The 22489-nt window shown below is 35.8% G+C and overlaps 2 protein-coding genes across 2 annotated transcripts; one reads left to right on the top strand and one right to left on the bottom strand.

Annotated features, from left to right (window-relative positions):
- The first annotated feature begins 1061 nt into the window (after positions 1–1061).
- On the top strand, positions 1062–10497 carry LOC125817250 (tRNA-specific adenosine deaminase TAD2). Its single transcript, XM_049496798.1, has 8 exons — positions 1062–1149; positions 3987–4040; positions 5391–5428; positions 7569–7635; positions 8916–9075; positions 9161–9257; positions 9369–9472; positions 10313–10497. The coding sequence occupies exons 1-8, from the start codon at positions 1069–1071 to the stop codon at positions 10348–10350; spliced, it is 639 nt and encodes a 212-aa protein (XP_049352755.1). The 5' UTR covers positions 1062–1068; the 3' UTR covers positions 10351–10497.
- A 3359-nt stretch (positions 10498–13856) lies between these two features.
- Positions 13857–22216, bottom strand: LOC125817254 (30S ribosomal protein S16-2, chloroplastic/mitochondrial). Its single transcript, XM_049496801.1, has 3 exons — positions 21994–22216; positions 21719–21764; positions 13857–14155 (listed from the first exon to the last, which is right to left on the bottom strand). Exons 1-3 carry the CDS (start codon positions 22124–22126, stop codon positions 13936–13938), a joined length of 399 nt encoding a protein of 132 aa, XP_049352758.1. The 5' UTR covers positions 22127–22216; the 3' UTR covers positions 13857–13935.
- Between the last annotated feature and the right edge of the window lie 273 nt (positions 22217–22489).

Raw genomic sequence — 22489 nt, 5'->3', positions numbered from 1 at the left:
CATAAACTACTTGTATATAAGAAATGCTAGTATCTTAAACTTCATAGCGAATCATAATTGGGTACTTTGTGAAATTCACTTTTTCCTCTATACCTTTTCAAACACATACAGTTGCACACCTATAGAATATACCTTTAACAGATAGCAAGTATTAAGTCGTGGTTACTGGGATTTTCAGATTGAAGTTTGTGGGTTAAAAGATGTGTTCTTCAAATATTTAGAATTTGAGCACCCAAGGGTGCGATGTAGTGGTCATTGACGTTGGTTGAGCAACATGAGGTCTCAAGTTCAATTCCCAGAAGAGACAAAAAGTAAAAAACAGTAGGTGATTTTTTCCCATCTGTTCTAGCCTGGGTGGATAGAGTTACCCGATATCTGGTGATGGTGGGAGGTCGTAGGTATCCTGTGGAATTAGTCGAGGTGCGCGTAATCTGGCCCGAACACCACGGGCTTAAAAAGGAAATTAAAATTAAAAAATATTTAGAAATCGAGATGCATGGTTTGAGAGTTTGATGGTATAGTTCTATGTAATACAGTCAGATATCAGGAAATGGTTCATGAAGCAGCATGACAAAGGCACAGGTAATGGGAGTATGTCCAAGAATAGTGCAGCAGAAATGTTGATGGCTTTCGAATCCTCCAAATCAACAACACTTCTTTGAACACTATACCAAACCAACATCTAAAATGTTCTTTTCCTCATTAACATTCATTTTACCACCTATATTGTTGATGAGAAACAGACCAAATTAGTGACCCATGCTTCAAAAACTTGTCGAAAATGACTAGTTTCAATTCTTCAAATCTATAATTTCACCTCCTGTAATGTCGAAAATTGTTATTTTGTGTTTATGATCTTGTTATTGTTGTTTTCCGAATGAAAGAATCCCTACTTAAAAGGCTAAGAATTTTTTCGAATACAAACGACATTAAAATGGAGTTAATGAATAAATTCATGACTTTTAGAATATCAAAATATGTATACAAAAGAAGAAGAAGAAGAATGAATCTGATAGTGTTTCTCGAATATTTAATGTATTAAATAAAATCACTGTTTCAAAATATAACATGGAAGATTTTTCACATACTAAAAACGTAGAGCAGCTTGTACCAACTCCGGCCAACTCCGCCGTCCTAAACAACAACCAGGTAAGTCTCTTCTCGGAACTTTCTTTCTCTCAGACCCACTTAGTAGGTTGAACCATTATTGGCTGCACTCCATGAATAATGTGTTTGATAAGTTGCCATATTGAGCCATTTTTGTTATATTCAGAAATTTTGAGTTTTTTGTTCATCTGTTAATCTGAATTCGTTCCATGAATTTTCTTGGTAGATGGTTTATGAGCTATAATTCCACTTATTTGGGAGGGGGAAACAGTATTGGCTGCACTCAATGAATAGTGCCCACCATATGTTTGATTAATTGCCACATTGAGACATTTTGTCATATTCAGAATTGTTGTTTACCTTCTATGTTATGTTTGATGTGGAGAGTACAAGTGACAAAGTGTTATGAACTTGAACCTTCAAACAATTAATATCACATAAATAACAGGAAAAGAAATAGCAATTAAACAGAGTTTTGGGATAATTTTCTGATTTCTGAAAAAGGAAATTGCGATTACAACTACACTGAATTGAAAAACATAAAAATGGAAAATTGGATCTCCATTGATAGCGAAGAAGAGTTAGAGGAGAATCAAGAAAGAAGAAGAAAATACAAGAAGAAGTTTTAGTTACTGGATTTCTGCATCTCTCTTATGCCAATTCTGTTATTTATAACCACTGCTCACATCTTAGCAGTTGAGCTTCATTAATCAAGGATAGATCCTAACCCTTCGTCCTACTTCGGTTATTTCAGTTTTACTACTACTACTTTTATCAACTATTTCACCCAAGATTCATAACACAAAGCTTCTGCCAAAAAAATCCTAGTTTTTTTCCTTAGTTACATAAGTTTTGGGTCTATTTCTAGAAGCAGATTACTTTTTTAATCTGATTCTGAGCAAACAATGCAGATGAAAAAGATACAAAAACTCCTATTCCTTAATTAGGGCAGCTACTGTATAATTAGAAATTCAAACAACATAGTTGGTATTTTCTTTAATCTTTTAAAAACAAAACATAAAATAAACAAATAAAGAAAATAATTAGCAGTTCTCTAAAAGACATAAACAAAAGAGGCTATCCCCAAAATCAGATTTTCAAAACAGTTAATTTTTTGTTTTTTGTTGATCATCATTATGGCTCTGTCAAACACCTCCCGCTGCCTACTCTTTTCTGTTTGCCGGATACAAATCTTCAAACTTCAGTCTTCAGCTGCTGACTTTGTAGCATGAGGTATTTGAGAAAATAACTTTAAGCTCTAAGTTCAGAGATTGACAAGTACCAGGTTTTCTAGTATTTAAGTTACTTGAGATAAAATAACTTGGATATAAAAAAATTTAGACAGATAAGTGTGATTTGTTGTGAGAGAAGTGGATAGTGCTTTCTCAAATTTGAAAGGACTTGGAGATCTTTTAATGGCATTGGTTAAGATTTGTTATGTTGATTTCTTGTTGCTACTGATGGTAGTTGTCTCATTGCTAGCTATTTTATTTGCTTCAGTTGTGGTTCAGTAAATAAAATTGATTCACTGTATGTTTCTGCCAGAAACTTGCTATTCCTTATGTTTTGATTAACTATAGCTATTTCCCCGTGATTCACTGTAGCAAATAAAATTGATTCACTATAGTTATTTCAAAATTCAGAACCCCCAAACCTCAAATCCTGGCTTCGTCTCTGGACATCCGCAATAGATACTACACTTGAACACCAAGAAGAGAGCACTCTCTCCAACGCTATAAGGTACAAAGGGATTAGGGGGAAGGCAACAAATAAGGGATCTTTCAAAGGAGCATATTCACACTAAATTCACTCATATAGAGAGTTCCAAAGACATCAAACTATGACAATAAATGGGATACATCCTAGACTAGATAGTGATGGAGCTCGACATGCACACATTGCTCACGTCCAAAAATCTCGAGAATGTTGTTAAGCATCTGGGTCAAGACTAAGAAAAGTTCAACAAATTAAAGCAATATAGGCAACATAACCAAATAAGCATTTTATCCAAAAACTAAATCAAGCCAAGTATAAGTCAATAAAACAATTGTGCTAGAACTACATGAATCGGGGGGTGTCTAATACCTTCTCCTTTGTCAACAAAATTCCTTACGCGGTCTTTTGTTTTCGCAGACCAATAACGAAAAAGTCAAACCTTCCTTTTGATTAAGGATTCAAATAAAAGGTGACTTGGAATACCTAAACTCAATTTCAAGAACAATTTATGCAGTGTGTAATTGACATTATTAAATAATTTGCGAAGAAGGTTTATGCAGTGTGTAATTGGCATTATTAAATAATGATCACATTAAGTTATGTAAGAACTTATATATTATTTTACAAAGGATATAATATGGAATAAGAATATGCGCGCATCAACAAGAATTCCTTCATTATAAACAATCTGTGCATTATAATCTCCGCATAACTAGCACCAAAACAAACAAGCCCTAAATGCACCACATAAACGCTTGCAAGTGCAACAAATGTCTACTTGAGTGATATTAGTTGTAGTATACCAAACATCCGGCTTTCGTACTTGCAACAGGTTCCATTTTCAGGAGTAGGCTTGCTGTTTCCTTCTTTGCATAATGCTTTTGTCTCCATTGCCATTTCTCTCTCAAGCACACCTCTTTTCTCTATTTGATTCCTTTTCTTCTTTTATAGTTTGCTTCCTGCAAACCCATCAGCATTGAATAATGTACTTTGCAGAATGACTGAAGTTCTTTACTATTTTGACATCGTGATCTAGTTTATTGTTGTGGTGATTTTAGTTGTAACTTTTCATAGTAGTACACCATCTGTTTCAGAAAATCTCTATAAGGATATATTGTCTGTTTTGGTGATTACTTTATCTTGTTGCATCCTTTTTGCTTCAGATGGCGAGCTATGCGAAAGAGACATTTGAATTTATGAAGCTTGCTTTAGAACAGGTATAACCTCTTATACTTGATCAAAAAACAGGTATAACCTCTTATATTGCCGATTTAGTTCATGTGTGCGTATATTTATTTTGATGCTCCAATCAGATGAACAACTACAAGTTGATCGAAAAAAGGAAACTGATAATCAAGTTTGTTCCAACCTAACAAGAATGATGAAATACCAATTTTCTACAGAGGACTAAAAAGAAAAATTTTATTGGTTACATTGCTATAGACTGAGTTTAACTTCTTTACACAATAACCCCAATGTAATTCAAGCAACCTGGTACTGTAATGTGAGTGAAAATGTGAAATTGAATCTTTTTTCCTTCATTTATCTGTTTATTTTAATCGAGGCGTCCTGTTTTACCTTCATTATCTTTCTTTAGAGGTTGATTCAGAGTCATCTATTGCATTTCCTGATCTTTTAGGATTTTTCTATTTGGTTCCTCTTTAGTTATTAAGCTTCCAATTTTAGTCCCATGGAGTTTAGAGATATTATTTTTAGGCTCATATTGTCTCCCTAGCTTTTCAGCAGAGAGATTTTCCTATATAAGATTAGAGTGTGATTTTACAATAAAAAGATATTAGAGTGTAGTTTTCTCCCTATAACAAGTCATGGATATTTCAATGTTAGAATCTACACCAGTCAATCTGTATTACATTGTTATGGGAATGACTTCTGACGTCTCTTGAATGGAAGACTCCAACTCTTGCTGCTACAAATTAATGAATCTCGGCTTCTCGATCATGATATTTTTTTCTTGTGATAAATATACTTTTTGTTTAGAGAAAGTAATTTGTTTTATATTTTACACTTACTTTGCTTTTTTCCATATGGATTGATATACAAAATTAAAGGAATCACATTCTTTATATACCTCGATTTTGCATGATGTTACATTATTTATGTCTTATTGGTGGTATTGGTTGGAAAAAAGGAAGTTAGGTTGCATATTCAGTAATACACAAATTAAGAGGTCAGATTTATATAATTATCAAGTGACTTTATGAAGTTCTTTCATAGTTGTAGATGTTTTCAACTACTTTATTCCAGTTTACTTCACTAGCACAAAATCTTTAAGCAAGTCGCCTCCCAAAAAGATGGGTATAAATTGAATGAAAAAGGTTATTGCTTGGTGTTATGAAAAAAAAAGTAGAGGTAAAATGATCTGGTAGGACTTAGGTGTTCAATCTCTTACTTTATACTGCATATATGTGCAATTACATACTGGGACAGTGCGCTCTTTCTTTCTTCTTTTGCCACCATAATATAGAACCTATTCAGAGGTTTCCTTTACCCTTTTGCTCTTTTATTGCTATTCTTCCCACATTCCTAATACTTTTTAATTTTCTCAGGCAAATGATGCATTAGCCAATCTTGAAGTTCCAGTTGGGTAAGATTCTTGCTGAAGTTATTTGGTACTTTGGAAATAAAATTCTTAGAATAATTAGTTTCTCTTAGGGAACTGTATCATCTAAAGAACGTTCTTTCTACATGTCAGTGGCTTGGTCGTATTTCATCTTTGGTAGGGCCATGTCGACAATAGGCATCTGTGCCTCCTTGTTGTCTACTTTGCTGATCATTATGGATGCATATCAGATTTTTCCACTTGTTTAGTAGAGGAACATTTTTCTAAGTCAAGTCAAACCCTCCTTCCAACAAAACCTCCCCTAAACCTTGATGTAGAGTTGAGCAGAATATTAAGTCTTGTTACAGTCACATCACATGTGCCCTCGGATTAGCTTTTCAATTATCTATTTGCCTTTTATTGGCTTATTTTCATAAATAACTTAAATTTATTCGCTTAGAGTTAACTTCTTTTCAATGTATAGAACAACATGACCATTTTAAAGGTTGACAATTTCTTTAGCCCGAAATAATGTTAATTATTGTATTTGTATTTAGTTACTTCCTCTACTGTTTTCTGCTATCCTCTTTGTGCTTCGAATCCCAAAAAGAATTAAAAATAGAACATTTTTACTATGGTGGAAACAATGTATTCATTTAATTTTAATTGTCCATTAGAGCTTAATCCAGTACCTTTGTTGACTAGAACTATGTTTTCCTTGGAAAGTCTATTCTCTTTTTAGTGCAGGGACATCAAATGAAAAGAACAGCTGTAGAGCACCTATTTTATTATGTTTTCCTTTCCTTTGTAAGTTGTATTAGTTTTTGTTGGCTAGAGTCATGTGGGAGTGAAAAAATTGATCTACGTAATTCACTAGACTCCATTCTCCCCTTGTATAAGCTAGACAATTGGTGAGAACAGAAGAAGATGACCAAGTATTGAAAAGATGACGTGGAAATTTATAGGATAATAATAATAATACCATAAAAGATAAAATTGAAAAGAACACAACTATATTATAGAAAAGTGATCCAAATTCTAAAATTTTAAAATGGTAAAAACTGTGGAAAGGAAAAATGTGCCAGAAAAGAAAATGAAGTTGCAGGATGAACAGAAAATTGTGAATGGTATGGGAGGAGGGAGATCGCTAGTCCCACGGTTGAGGTCATGGAAAGAATTGCCGCAGGGATGGGGGTGGATCAGGGGGGTATAGCTTTGTGCAACATGTGCTATTTATGTAACAAACATGAAGAGAATGGAAGCCACTTCTTTCTACACTGCTGGGTATCTAAGCAACTCTGGGATTTCTTTCTCGGCATGTTTAAACTGAATTGGACCATCAGTCTCTGTGAAAGATCTACATCTACTTGGAGCCTCAGAGGAAGAAACAAGGTACTGAAGGGAATCTGGAAAACAGTCCTTGCCTGTGTGTTAGGAAAGAGAGAATTTCTGGGTGTTGAGGGTAAAGCAACTAATGCCCAGGAGCTGAAATACAAGTGCTTTTATATGTTGGTTTTATGGTGCAAATTTCAGGATGTACATGATATTGGCAGAATGATAGATTTCATTAGCATTCTACAGAGACCTACTGAACAAGATATTCTCCTTCTTTTGTTTTTTAAATGTAGGTAATATCTCACTTTTGTACAGTCCGATCACCTTCTTGGCATTTGGCTTTGTTCCATTTACAAAAAAAAATTCTTTACTGATTAGAAAAGGAGGTAGGCAGCTTATGGAAAGCTGTGGTGGTAGGAGTAAACAAAATAGATGTAGCAATTCCAAGGTGGCTGGAAGAAGATGCATTGTCAGGGTGAGAGTTGCTGGTGTGAGCATAGGGAAGGGTTGGTGGGGGGTGGCTTGCCTAGAGTTTCAAGGAGGAGGAAGAAGAAGAAGAAGAGAAAAAGGAGAAAAGTTTGCTGAGTTAAATAAAGAAGAAGAAATGAGGACCTGTTGGTCTCTACTTGAACTTGATGGGCAAAGGATATAACCCCTCCCCCCTCCCTCCCTCCCTCTTCTCTGGTGTAGTGGTGTTGGTTTAAGATAGTGAAGATTTTTTGGATAATTAATCCTATGCAATGGTGTACCAAAACACAGGATTGGCTGGAATTAAAAAAATTGTCTGTTGAAGTTTCTTCAATTTTTTTTGTTCAGTTAGCATATTTGATTATGCTTTTCCACGTTTCAGCTGCGTCTTTGTTGAGGATGGGGAAGTCATTGCCTCAGGAAGAAATCGAACAACTGAAACAAGAAATGTATGTGTTCAACTCTTAATTTCCTTAATAAGATCTGTATTAGGTATCTTCTATTATGTTAGATTGTTAGGTGCTAAACTGTTGTTGATATGTATGCTTAGATAATCTGTCTTGCCCACCCATATTCATATGTATTTGATAAACATTTATGCCCAATGTCCACATGCATGCTGTAATGAACATACCAGAGAAAAAGTTGTGCAGTACGGGAGAGGTTGTATTGCAGTGGTGATATCTCCTGTTTCCTGTCGTGTGGTAACTATTGAAAGCATCATTGTTTACTCTCTGAACCACTTGAACTTTTTTCCTTTAGCTCAGACATGCAATTGTCCGTAAGTGTAGGTGTGAAACCATAATGAGTGAAGGTGTTAAAAGGGATGGGGTAGACTTACAATCACTTGAAAGGAAGTGTCTTGAAAGACATACAATTTCTTGGAATCCATATACATGTAAAATTAGCAAATACTAGGGTATAATGGACGAAAAAGATCTATTCTGTTAATACTAATTACTTTAGGTCCTATGTTTTTAGGAGTCTCTTAGTCATATGAGAGATTTATACACTAGAAGAAAATATAGGAAAAGCTATTACTTTTTCAGTATTTTTATTTTGTATGATATTGGTCTCAGATTAGCTTAAGTGAAGTGACATGGTGTGTGTGGGTTTGTGTAGCTGGCCCCAACTTGAATTTGTGAGAGAAGCGTAGTTGTCGTTATTTGTCAATCATGTAATTGGCACAAGAAGGGTAGAGGAAAGAATGAACTTCTGCACAAAATACTTCTCCAAGAAACGGAAATTGGTTTGTGGCACCAAGGGAAAAGTGGAAAAGACTGCTGTTATCATGCAGGATGAGGGTTCGGGGTGGTGCTGGGGGTTCAGAGCGGAGATTTACTATTATCACATGAAAAAAGAGGTTTTCTAGAAATGTATGTGCTCCTATATTTATTTACGCTTGAAAGATACTTTTCTTGATGACAATCTTCTTACTATTTCCCACCTTATCATGTTGTAGTTGATATATATAATTTTGGATTTTACTTCATTCATTATACATAGATTGCCTTGTGGTTCTCACTCTCAGTCCTGTTGCGCCGAGATGCCTTTTGAAAAGATCTTTTCCCGCATCGGGATAAAACCCATTACTTGCAGTTGTTAGTTGCATGATTATTTGCTTGATTTGGCTTAATCTATTGACTTCCAATAATTATTTAACGCTCAATAGTGAGGTGCACTTATCTCCTAATCATGTAAACCTGACTAAGCATTCCTATAAATCCAGGCTACAAGACATGCAGAGATGGAAGCAATTGATTTTCTAGTTCAACAGTGGCAGAAAAATGGACTTTCACCTCTTGAAGTTTCTGAAAGATTCTCAAAGTGCATTCTGTATGTCACCTGTGAGCCATGTATAATGTGCGCAGCAGCCTTGTCATATCTTGGTATGTTGAAGCATTTCAGTATCTGCTGGTCTTGCTTTATATATCACTAGCACATTTCTCTAACATAATATGTTTCCTCTGCAAGGAATAAAGGAGGCATATTATGGATGTGCAAATGATAAATTTGGAGGCTGTGGATCTGTACTATCACTGCATACCAGCAGCTCTAATCTTCCAACTAGGTTTGATCCCAAACTGATTTAATATACTGAATGTTATTCCTATAATTCAGCTTTTCAAGAAAAAACATCGAGTGACAAATGGGTAATTTATGGAAGTTCAAAACATAACAGTGAATTAGCCTCATCAAAAAAGGGTTTCAAATGCATTGGGGGAATAATGGCTTCTGAAGCAGTTTCTCTTCTTCGGAGCTTCTATGAGCAAGGAAATCCAAATGGTATGTCTCTATCTCCATAACATCATAGTGCAAGTAAATGCTGTTTGACACTAGATACTATACAGATAGTGGAAGATGACTGACAGACTCTAGTAGTTTCAACCTGGAAATTATCTGCTTTCATCAGTCATCGTGTCACTGAATTTGATGTTTTCGCAAATGAATCAATATATTTAGAAATCCTGATAGAAATTACCCTGGAATGAAGTCAGGGCTCAATTCGTGTGTCGTAGTTTTTTATTCAATATTGCTTCAAATCTCATTCATTCAGCATAACTATCATATATTACATAGTATTGTCTGGAGAAACAGTGCCCCGACGTGACTGTTAGTGGTCTACTAACAATATATAAATATGAGGTTTTGCACCATTTTCTGAAAGAGGAGCGTAACTGGCGGACTGCAATTAATCTCTTTCAGCTTACAAAGTAAAGGTCTCAATCAAGCTTTGACAGGGTAAAATCTTTTTTAAAAATAAAATAAAATTGGGAGGGGGTTTGAAGAGCAGAGAAGATGCTCATTAGTCATTTCACACATCAGTATGTCTAAATATGATGTCAGAACATACTTTGATTTCGTTTTTTTTTTTTTTCATTTTTTAAATCAAGTACAGAAGAGTAATTAGACTCCTAATTGGCTCAGAAAATTTGTCTTATATGGGGAATATGCATTCAGAAATCATGCTAAGACTTTGAGGCTGTTCTCATCAAGTTCAGAAAATGATTGCTCATCCATCTCTTACGTGTTGCATGTTTCTTTCTAAAGATACTTTCTTCTCCAACATCTAACTTGTTTTGTCTCGTGGAAAAGTTTGAGTAATTCTTGTTTCTATGATTTCAGCACCAAAGCCTCACAGACCTCTAAAGCAGCAAGTATAGAAGTACCAAGTGTCCGTATTCCTTAAACCTCTGGTACAATTTGTTGGTTTTCATCCAATATTGGTACAGTTTTACATTATTGATTATTTATAAAATTAGTTTTAACTTTAAATACTTGATTATCGATTGCTTTAATAGGAAGGGCTTTACGGTTAAGTAAATGGGGAAGTGTAAACATATTGATATTTGAGACCACCATTTATGTCATAGCTTAATTTTATTAAAAAAAATTAAGTTTAGTCATTCCATACGACAAGGCATGGAAGACTGAAGTTGTAAAAAGATTGTAACTAAATTTGGCATATTGATGTGCAAGCAAACTTTTGATTTTATTTTTTTTCCTTTGAAGTTTGACTTGTTAAAGGTGAACTTCAAGCATGTGCATTTGAAAGTTTCAGATATATATATATTCGAATGTGAGAAGATAGTTTTTATGAGGTTTGCTACTCATTGAGCTTGCAATAATAGAATTTCTAAGTGTTTTTAATAATATCACTTGATATGAATTTACTTTTCATATTCGAAACTCAAAACACCAGAAATTGAACTTGTATCATTTAAGCTTCTCTAACTTTTTATTTGTAAAAATGAGACACTAGGCAGTACTTCAGCTGCTAAAGTACAAAGACACAAAACTGGACCAGCTTCTGATCATCAAATTCTGGCAGCTTGTGATATTAGGCAAAAGAAACAAATTGCCTAAGTAGTAGTTTTTGTTAATGTTTACTCAAATTCTCATCAGCAACTAGAAGAAAAAGAAACGCAGCCAGATGGCCCCTTCCTCAGACCCCACGCATAGCAGGAGTTTAGTATACCAGACCGGACTGCCCTTTATCTTGGCATAGTCTTGTGCTACAATCATCGACCGTACGGTCTGTCAAACAGCCTTAAGTTAAGAATTTGAAAATAAGCCACGAATGGTTGTATGGTAAAAATTCACAAACCATACAACCATGGGGATATAGAAGCCACGAATAGATTATCAAACCATGTGTTTGGTCTTAGGAAAAAGTGTGAAATGGTGGAATCTGCTCCTAGTGCCCCTTATTACCATAACATGACAACAAATAATTTGGTTCTGTACTTCAATTTATGCAACTAGAATAAAAATTCCAAGGTAACAACAGAGTCTAACTACGAAAATTTCGCAAAATTAAAAAAAGAAATAAAACAGATTGGCTCAGCTCTTGTGCCTTTCAGTAATCTGATTAATACCTTTCAATATGCAAAGCCAGAGCAAAAGAATTCTACATTTGGATGCTGATGAGAGTACAAATGAGGAACTATGCTGCGAATGCCATTTGCACAACCAATTCAATGTATCGTTCTACAGCAATTGATGGTAAAATCATTAACATCAATTGTTCTTATACTAAGAACACCAAAGGCTGTATGAATTATGATCAATTCTTTCTTAGACACTAGGAGCCATCTAAACGGAGCTTCACCATACACATTCTTCCCCGATCAACACCACATATCTTTGTGAGAGGAGATAAAAGAAAACAGAAAATCAACTCAATGGCACCACCATTGCAAACTCTTTAAATGGTAAAGCAATTTTGATTTAGTGGTGACCAATAAAAATCAGATAAACCAAATTTATAGATACAAAGAAAAGAATACATCTTTATATCGGTAATATCACAGACATGAACCTCACATAAAGAAAAGAAAGAAAAAGAACCGGCCTTCAGCCATCACATACCTATAACATAGCGAGCAACTCAAAACTACACAGATGTGACTGTCACAAATTGCAATAACAGAAGTACAAGACGAGTTTAACTACTCATAGCCATTACTTTTTAGAGGAAAAGCTTGCTCTTTTCTTCTTTTCCAGGTGGCCTATTCTAAATTCCAAAACCACATGAGCGTCTAGTGAAACTACTAACTAGATGGGAACAGCCCGTGCAAGCAGACAACAATGCATAACCGTTATAATTATTTGCATGCACCTAGGAACAAAATAAATATTCAAGGATGTTATATGGTTATCAGATGACACATTATTCTTTGCATCCGTAGTAATAGCACTATATTTTTATATATAGCCAGCCATCATTTTGTTGGTAAGCACTGTCGTGACAAAATGTTGGTATATGTGGAGATTACTGGTCAGTCTCAGTCTATCATGTTCTATTTTGTTAAAATAGGAAAGTGTATAAATGAGAATAGGAGATAATTTGATTGGGCATAGTTGACAGTGAAAATGAACCTTCCAACATTTGCTTCCCTAACAGACTTTCTGTTTGCATCAAGGTGCCAACATTATAGATGTTCAATAAAAGTAACAAAAAGAACCAAAACTGAAAACGTGAAAATATTGAAAATAAATACTCACCAGAGTCCGAAATGCTGAATACACATCATATGCTAAACAAACAATAATCACAATATAGAGTGAAACCTGAAACAGAGAAAACTAAACAGAACATAGCAGCAGATGCATCATTAATTTGCACCCACCGGTAAAGAAGCTGTAAATTAAGAAGAAAAGAAAGAAATTCATTGACTGTGTGTGCTCTAATGATTTCTGATTTGGAAGAAAACAAATGAACTTTCTAAATATTGTCCAAGAGATATATTATATAAATAATAAAATCTCCTGAAGCATAAGTGAAGAGAGAATTTTGCTCAGTACTTTCCAAAAATAAAAATGAAAGAATTTCAAACAGTTCATTAATTTTGGTAAAACTACGATGTTTATCTTGTCGTCCCAAATCAAAAATTATGGATCAGATGAATTTCAAGGATTAGCTATCAATTTCCATCATCAATCGACTGAAAATTCAACATGCAGCTCAAAGGACTGCACCATTCTGATCTCCGTATTGAGACAGCAAATTGAATTCCACAATTTCAAAACCTAAAGAAAGAAATCTGACAAAATTTATGCATCAAAAGTACCAATTTCCATAAGCCACAATATTTACTGCCAAAACAACTTAAGACTCCAATAATTTGAAGAAATTGCTTACCAGAAAGGCGAAAAAGCAACCTGAGAAGCATAGACTGTAGAATATAGAAGATTGACTGAAAGTAGGATCAAGGTATACACAATGAGGTTTATTACTGAAAGAGAGAGGCGAACATATATGAGCTGCTACCTATAGGAATAAAATTCAAGTATATGAGCAGCAACTCAGACGAATTTACAGATATTGCCTGCAGAAATTAGCTATTGACAACAAGCATACATTTGAGAGCATCTTTTCTCACATTTCTATAATAGTAGAGATTTCTACGAATACATCCATAGACTACCTCTAGATACCAAACTAGCTGAAGTTTATTACTATGAATGCTCTTCATTACTGGACTTTTGTAAAGTCAAAGCGGAAAAGTAAGGAAATGCATAAAGCACAGAGATCAAAAGTCACATCTAACGGGTGCTATTTTATTTAAACATAGATAGTTAAAATATATCCCTTTAGCAAGACGAGACAAAATTGAGACATGATCAGGGCATATTTGAAGATGACGCATTCTAAGATTGCAAGATTCAAACATCAGCGCTGCAATTGTCACATACTAAAAAACAGATCTTTGAATTGAAGTTGTACAAAATCAACTAGTCAGATTCTAATCTTTGTCTTCTTCAACTTCAGAACCAACTGTTGGATTGGCACTTTTAGCACTTTCAGGTGTCGTGATGCGTCCAGTCATAGGATCAACTAATCGAGTGTCCCGTGGACCACCTTTTTGTCCCATAGCCAGCATAGGTGGAGGAGGTAATACGCCTGCTCGGAAAAGAAGGCGTTGGACTGGTTCTGAAGGCTGTGCACCAACGGATAACCAATACCTGCAGAACCACGAATATCAGGTAAAGAATGCATGATTGTGTGATCCTGACAACTATCCGATGACTAAGAGTATAAGAACCTACAAGCTTTAGTTATTGCAACAACTACAGCAAAGTCACAGTTCAACCATTTGGGCACTATTTTCCTTTTGGACCTTTGCAAGACTAAAACTTGAGTTGCCACAATCTCATAAACAGGAAACAGGTTATATCAGCATCAGGATTTATCATACTATTAGTTATGCTCCTGCCTTGTCTAAATCAATGCGCACCAGTGATCAAGAACTGTGAGTGTTCATCCCTACAGTACTAGGCACCTTCCTTTTCCTGACTGACTAATAGGTCATAAGTCATCTGATATACACTAGAAAGGAGTTTCAGTTCCTTCAAGAGGTCCACTTTGCAAATAGCTGCGAGACTGCACCTTTATTAGGAAATATATTGAGCTTTTTACATGAAATTGCTTTATGTTAAAGCCTGTCCTAAAACAGTAATCAACTTAATCCTTTGAAAGACTCGTGAGAAACAGTAGCAAAAACAAGAAAGTTTATGCAACAACACAGTACTAGTGTTTTCTACAAATTGGAATAAAAAGGTCCGACATAAATCAACTACAATTTAACTCTCTGCCTAACCCAGCCAAAATGAGTCCCTGGAGCAAAGTAAAGGAGTTAAAAAGAGATCCTAACTAACAAATGTCATTTCTTAATTTGTCTTTTAAGTGTCACATGATAATTTTTAACCTTTCAAAATCACAACCACACACTCCTAATTCGCTAAACTAAGTCCACAAATACATATTAAATTATGTGTTGTATACAGCACACTCGACAAATGAACCATTTTATCATGTTTATGGTCCATGTACACAATTAACAGAAGAAGCAAGAGAATAAAGATGATAAGATCTTTGATTATACCAAGCACAACACTCACTAATGTTTCGCCCCATCTGCAGCCAAGCAAGTTCTAAACAATCATTGCCACTCGAAGTTCACAGTGCAGCAGAGAACCATTTATTATTCTCATCATTGTGAAAGGAGAACATCATTCCTATTTCCTACAACTTAAAGATGACAAATCCTCTTCTTTAGAAGCAAAAAATTCAAGAAAGTCTAAAACAGCTAACTGTTAAACGACTTCCCAGGATGAGTTAGCATATTGTTCACCAGTTCAACCAGATGAATTTTGTTTTTCCAAAGATGCATCTCAATCAAGTGAGCCAGCATTCAACTTCTCACGCTCTCAACAAAATGTACACAAAAATAACTCATAAGAAATTTATAGCACAAGAACTCATAAAGGAATACATAACCCCCAAAATAACAACCCCCGCCCACCCACACACACAAAAAAGGAGGGGGGTTACTGTGGTATAATGCTACTGGTCTCTGAAACTAAATATGTTCAATGAATCTGATAGACTTTACTGCTGAAATAGAAAATAAAGGAACAAATACTGCTATTTCACACTAGATTCACTGATATTACAACAAGAAGTCTGAAAACAAAACAATCACGAGTACACTACTGACATAATAAATCACATCCTAAGACAATAATGAACTTTAGTTATATAATCATAAAGATCACAACCTTTCTAGACATTCGAGAGGCTAGAAACTCTCCCAGAATTCCCTTTTCTTTATTTTCTGAATACCCTTGTTTTAACTTCCCTGCCCCTATTTCTACAGAAAAAACCACCCAATACATGTGTAACTGTCTCATGACAGTTACTAAGTTTCTTAATTATTTATTTTGGCCTCCTGGAATAAGTTTTTATAACTTGAGGCACATCATTACCCTTCCCTATAAGAATCACCTTGTCCTCAAGGTGAAAGTCTAGAAATTGTTGATCGATGATTGCATATTCCTCCCAAGTATTCTCAAATTCTGATAGGTTCTTCCACTTGATTAGCACTTCCAATTTACCATTGATTAGCTTCCTGATTTGTCTCACTGCCACAGGCTCAACTTGAAGCTCCAATTCTTGGGTAAGAAATGGAGGTATGTTTTGAGCAGAAGTAGTTGGAAGCAAACATTTTCACAACTGTGAAACATGAAACACTGAATGAATGTGTGCTCCAACTGGTAACTCCAACCAATAAGCTACGGGACCAATCTTTTCAGAATCTTGTAAGGACCATAAAAGTGGGGACTGAGTTTTTCATTGATCTTCTTAGCCAAAGAACGTAGTTTGTAGGGCAGAAGTTTGAGATATACCATTTCACCAATCTCAAAAGTCAGTTCTCTACGATGTCGATCAGCTTGATTCTTCATTCTTTGTTGTGCTTGTAACAAATGTTCTTTGAGTTCGGTTAAGATTAGATTTCTAGTGTGCACCTGCTCATTTACTTCTTCCACAGCTGAAGTAGTGTCATCCATGTGAAAATTGATGATGGATCCCTTCCGTATAATGCTTTAAAGGGTGTCATACTTGTAGATCTGTTAAAGGATGTATTAAACCAATACTCAGCCCAAGATAACCAGTGGGACCATTCCTTAGGATTTTCTCCTGCCATACAACGGAGATATGTCTCCAAACTTCTATTCACCACTTATGTTTGCCCATCAGTTTATGGATGATAGGAAGAGCTATACCGTAAGGTAGTGCCTGCTAGCTTGAATAGTTCCTTCCAAAATTGGCTTATGAACACACGGTCACGATCAGACACAATAGACTTAGGAAATCCATGCAATTTAACCACTTCCTTAATGAAAATAGCTGCCACATCTTTCGCATTAAAAGGATGTGAAAGTGGAATAAAATGTGCATACTTAGTAAGACGATCCACTACAACCAAAATAGTATCAAACCTATGGGATTTAGGAAGTCCAGTAATGAAGTCCATACTTACATCCTCCCATACATGATGAGGTATAGGCAAAGGTTGGAGTAACCCCGCAGGACTCAAAGTTTGAGACTTGTTCTTTTGACAGATTTCACACCTAGCAACAAAGTCTTGCACATCCCTCTTCATACCTTCCCAGTAGATATTCTCGGACAGCCTTTTATATGTGCAAAGATGCCCCGAATGGCCTCCAATAGGAGAAGAATGAAACTCTTTCAATATCCCAGGTATTCGAGATGATCCTTTTGGCAAAACCAAGCGTCCTTTATATAGTACATCCATTCTTCAAGCTGTAGTTGTCATCTGATTGTTGTCCTGAAATTGACTTTTGCAAAATAGAAGCCATTTTCGTGTCTCGTTGTACTTCCTGGTCCCATTCCTCCTTGTCTTTATATTGCGAAATTGAAAACGCATATAACTGAAGATTCCCTGCGTCTTGACAAAGCATCAGCCACTCTATTTTCAACACCCGGTTTGTACTTGATCTCAAACTTATAACCCATGAGCTTGGAAACCCATTTCTGTTGATTCTCATCCATAACCCTCTGTCCTAGCAAAAATTTAAGGGCTTTTTGGTCAGTTTTAATGATGAAATGATGGCCTAGCAAATAGTGATTCCATCTCTTGACAACCAACACGATAGCCATTAGCTCTCGTTCATATACCGAACATTGTCTCGCTCTGGAAGAAAGCATTCGACTAAAATAGGAAATAGGTTTACCATTTTGCATCAAAACTGCACCAACACCAAATCCCGAAGCATCAGCTTCAATTACAAAGGTTGAGAAAAGTTTGGCATCGCTAAAACAGGCACTTGAGTCATAGCCAACTTCAATGCCTCAAAAGCCTGTTGAGCGCGTTCTCCCCATGAAAAGGCATCTTTTTTTAGTAAATCAGTTAAAGGGGCAGCAATCTTACCATAATCTTTGACAAATTTTCTGTAATATCCCGTGAGTCCCAATAATCCCCACAAAGACTTTATATCTCTAGGACTTGGACAAGATATCATACTGTCAATCTTGGAGGGGTCAGCCTGCACTCCTTCAGAGGAGATGATATGACCCAAATACTTTGAAGTTGACCAAACGTGCATTTCTTCTTGTTGATTACCAGCTGATTCTGTTTGAGAATATCCAAAACAACCTTCAAATGCCCCAGATGTGAAGTATAATCCTTACTGTAAATCAAAATATCATCAAAGATTACTAAAATAAATTTTCGCAAATGATCCCTGAAAATATCATTCATTAGTGATTGAAAAGTTGAGGGTGCATTTGTCAAACCAAATGACATGACCATAAACTCATAATGTCCCTTATGAGTGCGGAAGGATGTTTTTGCTTCATCTCCAGCTTGAATGCGAATTTGATGATAACCTGACTTAAGATCCAACTTGGAAAATATGGTGGCTCCCCCTAGCTCATCAAGTAACTCATCAATGCATGGTATTGGAAATTTGTCGGGGATCGTGATATCATTAAGAGCCCGATAATCCACGCAAAATCGCCAACTTCCATCCTTCTTCTTAACCAGTAATACTGGACTAGAATATGGACTAGTACTAGTTTTAATGATTCCAGCAGCCAGCATCTCTTTGACCAAACGCTCGATCTCTGCTTTTTGAGAATGAGGATATCGATATGGACGAATGTTTGGTGGTTGTGCTCCAGATTGAAGAGTAATAGCATGATCCCAAGAACGACGTGGTGGTAGGCCTAAGGCCTGCTCACTTACTTCTAGATAATCATATAATAACTTTTCAATCTCCTTTGATGTTATAGTTGTTTCATCTTCAGTTATTGTTACCTGATTCAACTAGACCAGAAATCCTTGGTTTCCTTTCTTTAACAAATTGGTCATGGCTTTGAGTGACACTATTGTTCGAACCATGGCTGGATCACCTCAAAGCGACACCAATCTTCCTGCATCTTTGAATTTCATGATAAGAAGTTTCCAATTCACCCTCATCTCTCCTAATGTGGCCAACCATTCCATCCCTAATACCACATCAATTCCCCTCAATTCAAATAGAAAATATTGTTGGTTGATTTGGACTCATTGCGCATCTATCCTTACCTCTTTGCATACTTCACTCCCACTAACCTGCTGACCATTACCAATTGTTACTTCAAATCCTTTGGTCTTCTTAATAGGTAATTGCAGATGATGAGCGAGGGTGGATGATATAAAATTATGGGTAGCTCCACTATCGACCAAAATTATCACGTCATGCCCATGAATCTTCCCCACAAGTTTCATTGTTCTACCTCCTGTAAGGTCCACAACTAAATTCATATTCAACACCATCATAGTACCTTTCATTTCCCCTTCAGCTACCTCTTCTCCGGTAGACTCAAAGAATTCCTCTGTTTCACCTTCATCTGTGTTGGGTGCCTCTGAAATAATCAATAGGTTAAGCTGCCTATTTTTACAACGATGATTAGGGCCAAATTTTTCATCACATCTGAAACATAACCCTAGCTCTCTTTTTCGGGCAAATTTTGAATCAAACAACCTTTTGAATTGTCCTTCAGACTTTGCTACTGCAGTCCCGTTGAAGCTAGTCGACTTTGTGGCAGTATGAACTGGTGAATCAGTGTTACGACTTGCTACTTCGGCTCTTGAGTCACGTGATTCAAGAATGTTTGCAATTCGGTGATAATTGGGTCTAAACCCAACTGGTTTATTGCTTGCACCTCCTTTGCCTGATTCAAATTTAAAACCTTGTACTTGCTGCAAAACATAATTTCGATCCTCCACCTTTTGAGCCATCTCCATTATCTCCCTCAATGTTTGAGCCTGTAACAACATCAGTTCTGCCCGAATTTCCTCTTTCAGCCCATTTAAAAACACTCCAGATAACATTCCATCAGATGCCTCCTTCATAGATGCTGACACCTTTTCAAATTCTTCACGAAACACGGTAACTGTGCTAACCTGCTTCAACCCCATTAAGACAACATATTGGTTGATTTTTTGAGAATGATGAAATCGGTTCAACAACTCTCTTTTGAAGTCTTCCCAGGTTAACATTTGTTGCCGAGATTCCATCCAATAATACCAATTTAAGGCTTTTCCTTCCAAACAAACACCTGCTGCTTGTAATCTTTCCGCTTCAGAGATTTCATTCATGGCAAAATATCGCTCCTCTCTAAAAATCCATCCCAAAGGATCCTCTCCTTCGAAAACTGGTAGTTGTAGTTTCTGAAACTTCTTCCCATCTTTTTATCCAGCCCAGTTGACATTGCTTCCCTCTTCTTGGTTTTCGACAGATCTGGTTTGAGAAGGGGATGCTTCTGCCATCATAGTTCTCCCTTGTGCTTCAATTCTCGCAAGAGTCTCTGTCATTTCTTGAAACCATCCTTCCAGTTTTCTGACATCTTCTCTTACCCCTGTCAAATTTGTCTCCACTTGTTCGACTCGTCCCTCCATTCTACTCACCATCCCTAAACGTTACTGCTCTGATACCAATTTGATAGGCTTTACCGCTGGAATAGAAAATAAAGAAACAAATACTATTGTTTCACACTAGATTCATTGATATTACAACAAGAAGTCTGAAAACAAAACAATCACGAGTACACTACTGACATAATAAATCACATCCTAAGACAATAATGAACTTTAGTTATATAATCATAAAGATCACAACCTTTCTAGACATTCGAGAGGCTAGAAACTCTCCCAAAATTCCCTTTTCTTTATTTTCTGAATACCCTTGTTTTAAATGCCCTGCCCCTATTTCTATAGAAAAAACCACCCAATACATGTGTAACTGTCACATGACAATTACTAAGTTCTTAATTGTTTATTTTGGCCTCCTGGAATAAGTTTTTATAACTTGAGGCACATCAGAATCTCAATTGCATTGTTATCTTTGCCTTTTCGCCAACATAATTAACATTGGTCCATAACCTCCTTAGCTCCAGTTGCACCTATTCCATACAACTTCCTCGATAACTCAATTCAAATAGCTTATTTGATCCCTTGTACATATCTGGCAATAGTTACCCTAGAATTACCCAAAACACTTTATATATATATAGACACACACACAATAGTCACCCTAGAAACTCCCTAAACACTTCAAAGTACTGCATTAAGTCAGCTCCCTGTTCCACTCACTCATTCTTTGAGGCAGCTCATGAGAAAATTTTGTTCATCTTTTGTCACTGATTAAGGCATTGCATTTCTGATATGCATCTGACAACAATCTGGTTTGGCCAGCGTATTCAGTCAATCCCTAAGTCAACTATATTCTTTTTGAAGACTACAAGCAAGATGGACAGAAAATTTAAAATGACCAATTAGCAAAATCTGTTTTACGCAACTACAATGTTATTCTTGATCCTACAGCTATAAACCAGTCTTAACCGTACCAATTCATAGAGATACAAGAATTTCAATGATTTTCCAGATCAAATAAGCTTTGCCTAATAGAAAAGCTATACCAATGTTGAGCTTCTACAGCCTGCAGAAGCAACTGAATTATTACCTTTGAGTAGTGTTACAATATTCTTTGCCAGACAACAACAACAAAAGCACAATACATGACCTGAACTCTAATAGGGTTCACCCTTTAACTTGTTGTCAGTCATCTGAACTTTAACAAGAGAGAAAAATGCAATTCAAGAGTCTCCAAATTACAAATGGAACACATGAAATTGGGAATCAATCACAACAAAAACAACAAGTTTGGAACTTTACTTACTTCAACCTATCAAAATTAAGACCCATCCGTTTACCACCATCTTGCCCTGTACAAAGTGAAAATTGTACAAACTTATACATCAGTACCTCAACAAAACAACAAATATTTGAATTCAAGAACTGAGGTCTCTCTCAACAACAGTACAAATAAAGCTAAAAGATGAAATTTTTTCACATGGGGTAATCCAAAGTAAGGTGAAATGTGTAATAAAATCAATTTTTAATGATAAAGAGCATAATCAGTCAATAAAAATAGGGGAAAATTGTGTTTGTTACCTGGTAAAGGATTGTAGTAACCAAGTACTTCCAAGTGTTTGCCGTCTCTTGGAGATCTGCTATCGGCCGCCATTACTCTGTAAAAAGGTTTGTTTTTGCATCCAAACCTCGATAACCTTAATCTCACCACCATTTTCTACTGCTCTCCGGCGAGTGAATGAACTGTGACTGTCAATCCGGCAATGAATTGTGACTTTAGGGTAACCCCTTTTTTCCCTTTTTGTTACAAAACATAATACTACTAATGTCCCAATTTTTATTTAAATGACCCCCCTTTAATTTTAATTTCACATAAATTATAAGATTTTTTTAAATAAATTATGATCTAAAAATATAGTACTTTTACCTAGTTTTAAAGGTGGTTATTTAAGACGTTTTTTTAGAAGGAAAAAGAAAAACAAGTTATGACAATCACCAAGTTTAGTGTGTTTTCATATCAGGAGCTATTACTTATTATCTATGATACTTTTTAATATAAAAATATATTTTTTAAGGA

This window comes from Solanum verrucosum, unplaced genomic scaffold, assembly GCF_900185275.1.
Source record: "Solanum verrucosum unplaced genomic scaffold, falcon-dt-bn FXZP01000259.1, whole genome shotgun sequence".
NCBI classification, from domain to species: domain Eukaryota; kingdom Viridiplantae; phylum Streptophyta; class Magnoliopsida; order Solanales; family Solanaceae; genus Solanum; species Solanum verrucosum.
This window is presented reverse-complemented; position numbering and strand designations above follow the sequence as displayed.